This window comes from Dama dama, chromosome 27 (assembly GCF_033118175.1).
Source record: "Dama dama isolate Ldn47 chromosome 27, ASM3311817v1, whole genome shotgun sequence".
In the NCBI taxonomy this organism is placed as follows: Eukaryota; Metazoa; Chordata; class Mammalia; order Artiodactyla; family Cervidae; genus Dama; species Dama dama.
The window spans coordinates 37,646,327-37,647,500 of record NC_083707.1 but is presented as its reverse complement, the minus strand read 5'-3'; the positions used below and the strand labels follow the sequence as shown (position 1 = coordinate 37,647,500).

Sequence of the window (1,174 nt, the reverse complement as noted above, 5' to 3'; positions counted from 1 at the left end):
CTTTCCGACTCAAAAGATGAGTTGCACGGCCTCACTGCGAAGGTCGAGCTCTCATAACCCGCGGTACCACCGCCCGGACACGGCGACCCCGGCCACAAGGCCGGGGTTAGAGGGAGGCCCACCGACCCGCCGGCCCCGCACTCCCAGGCCCGGCCCCCAGGCTTCCCCGCCGCCTCGGGCATGGCGGGCACCCCGGAGGGAGAAGCCAAGGCCGCAGGACCCGGGCCGGGTGACAGGTTTATTGCCCCGCGGTGAGCAACTTGGGCTTCTCGTCACCCTCCCAACCCAAACTCCACCCGCGCATCCCTCTGTCGCCCCTTCGCGTACCTGACACACGGAGGCGCGGAACGCCGCGAAGTCCGAGTCCTCCTCGACCTGCAGCGCCCGGTCCCCGAGCTCCGACTCCTTCTCGCGCCGGTCAAACAAGTACACCGTCCTGGGGCCGTCGGCTCTGCCACCCTCTCCGGTCTCCACCGAGGGCCCGCCGCCACCCGCCGCTGCCATATTGGGGGACAGGGAGAGCAAAGAGCCGTGCCGGCGCCTGCGGCCGCCGCGCTGAAAACCGAAGTGAGGGCCCCGCTTGGCGCCTTCAGCTCCAGCGCCCGGGGCAGCGCGAGGCCTCTAACCTGGCGCGCTCAGTTCCTCCCTCCGCGGCGGCGGCGGCGGCGGCCGAGCAGCAGCAGGCTCGAGGATCACCCGGGAACCGATTCAAACGCGCTCCTGCCCGGGCAGCACGTCACTTCCGCGTCCCGCCGCTCCCGGGGGGGAAGGAGGCGCGCGGCGCGCTCTTCGCAGGGCCAGGACCCGCGCCCGCCGCCGCCCACACGAGCTCGCAGCGCGACCCGCGACCAGGCCAGCCGCCAGGAACTGTGGCGCAGGAGGAAGAGGGGCGGCCGGCGGCGCGCAGGGGCGGGGCGAAGTCGGCAGGCCGCGCGGGCCGGGGCGGGGCTTCGGCGCCCGCCGCCGCCGCAGCTGCCCGGGGCCCGGCCCCTTTCACCCTCACGAAGTTAGAGCGGAGCTCCGTCCCTCGCAGGCGCGGACCCTCTGAGCGGGCGAGCCGGTCACTGAGGCGGGAGAGCCAGTCCCGGGAGCAGCGGAGAGAGTCTCCCGAGGGACTTATTTTCTCCCGGCCCAGAGGGTCCTTGCATCTTCCCGCCTCGCCATGAGCCCCGAC

The 1,174-nt window shown here is 73.1% G+C and overlaps 1 protein-coding gene across 2 annotated transcripts in view; it reads right to left on the bottom strand.

Moving 5' to 3' along the window:
• SMCHD1 (structural maintenance of chromosomes flexible hinge domain containing 1) overlaps nucleotides 1–816 on the bottom strand; it is a 122,877-nt gene extending 122,061 nt beyond the window's left edge. The window contains exon 1 of one of the 2 annotated variants that reach the window (XM_061131061.1): nucleotides 328–816. In XM_061131061.1, the coding sequence (XP_060987044.1) occupies nucleotides 328–504 (177 nt within the window). In that variant the 5' untranslated portion in view covers nucleotides 505–816. The remainder of the gene's footprint in view (nucleotides 1–327) is intronic. The other variant, XM_061131062.1, reaches the window with a different exon arrangement.
• Nucleotides 817–1,174: the final 358 nt, after the last annotated feature.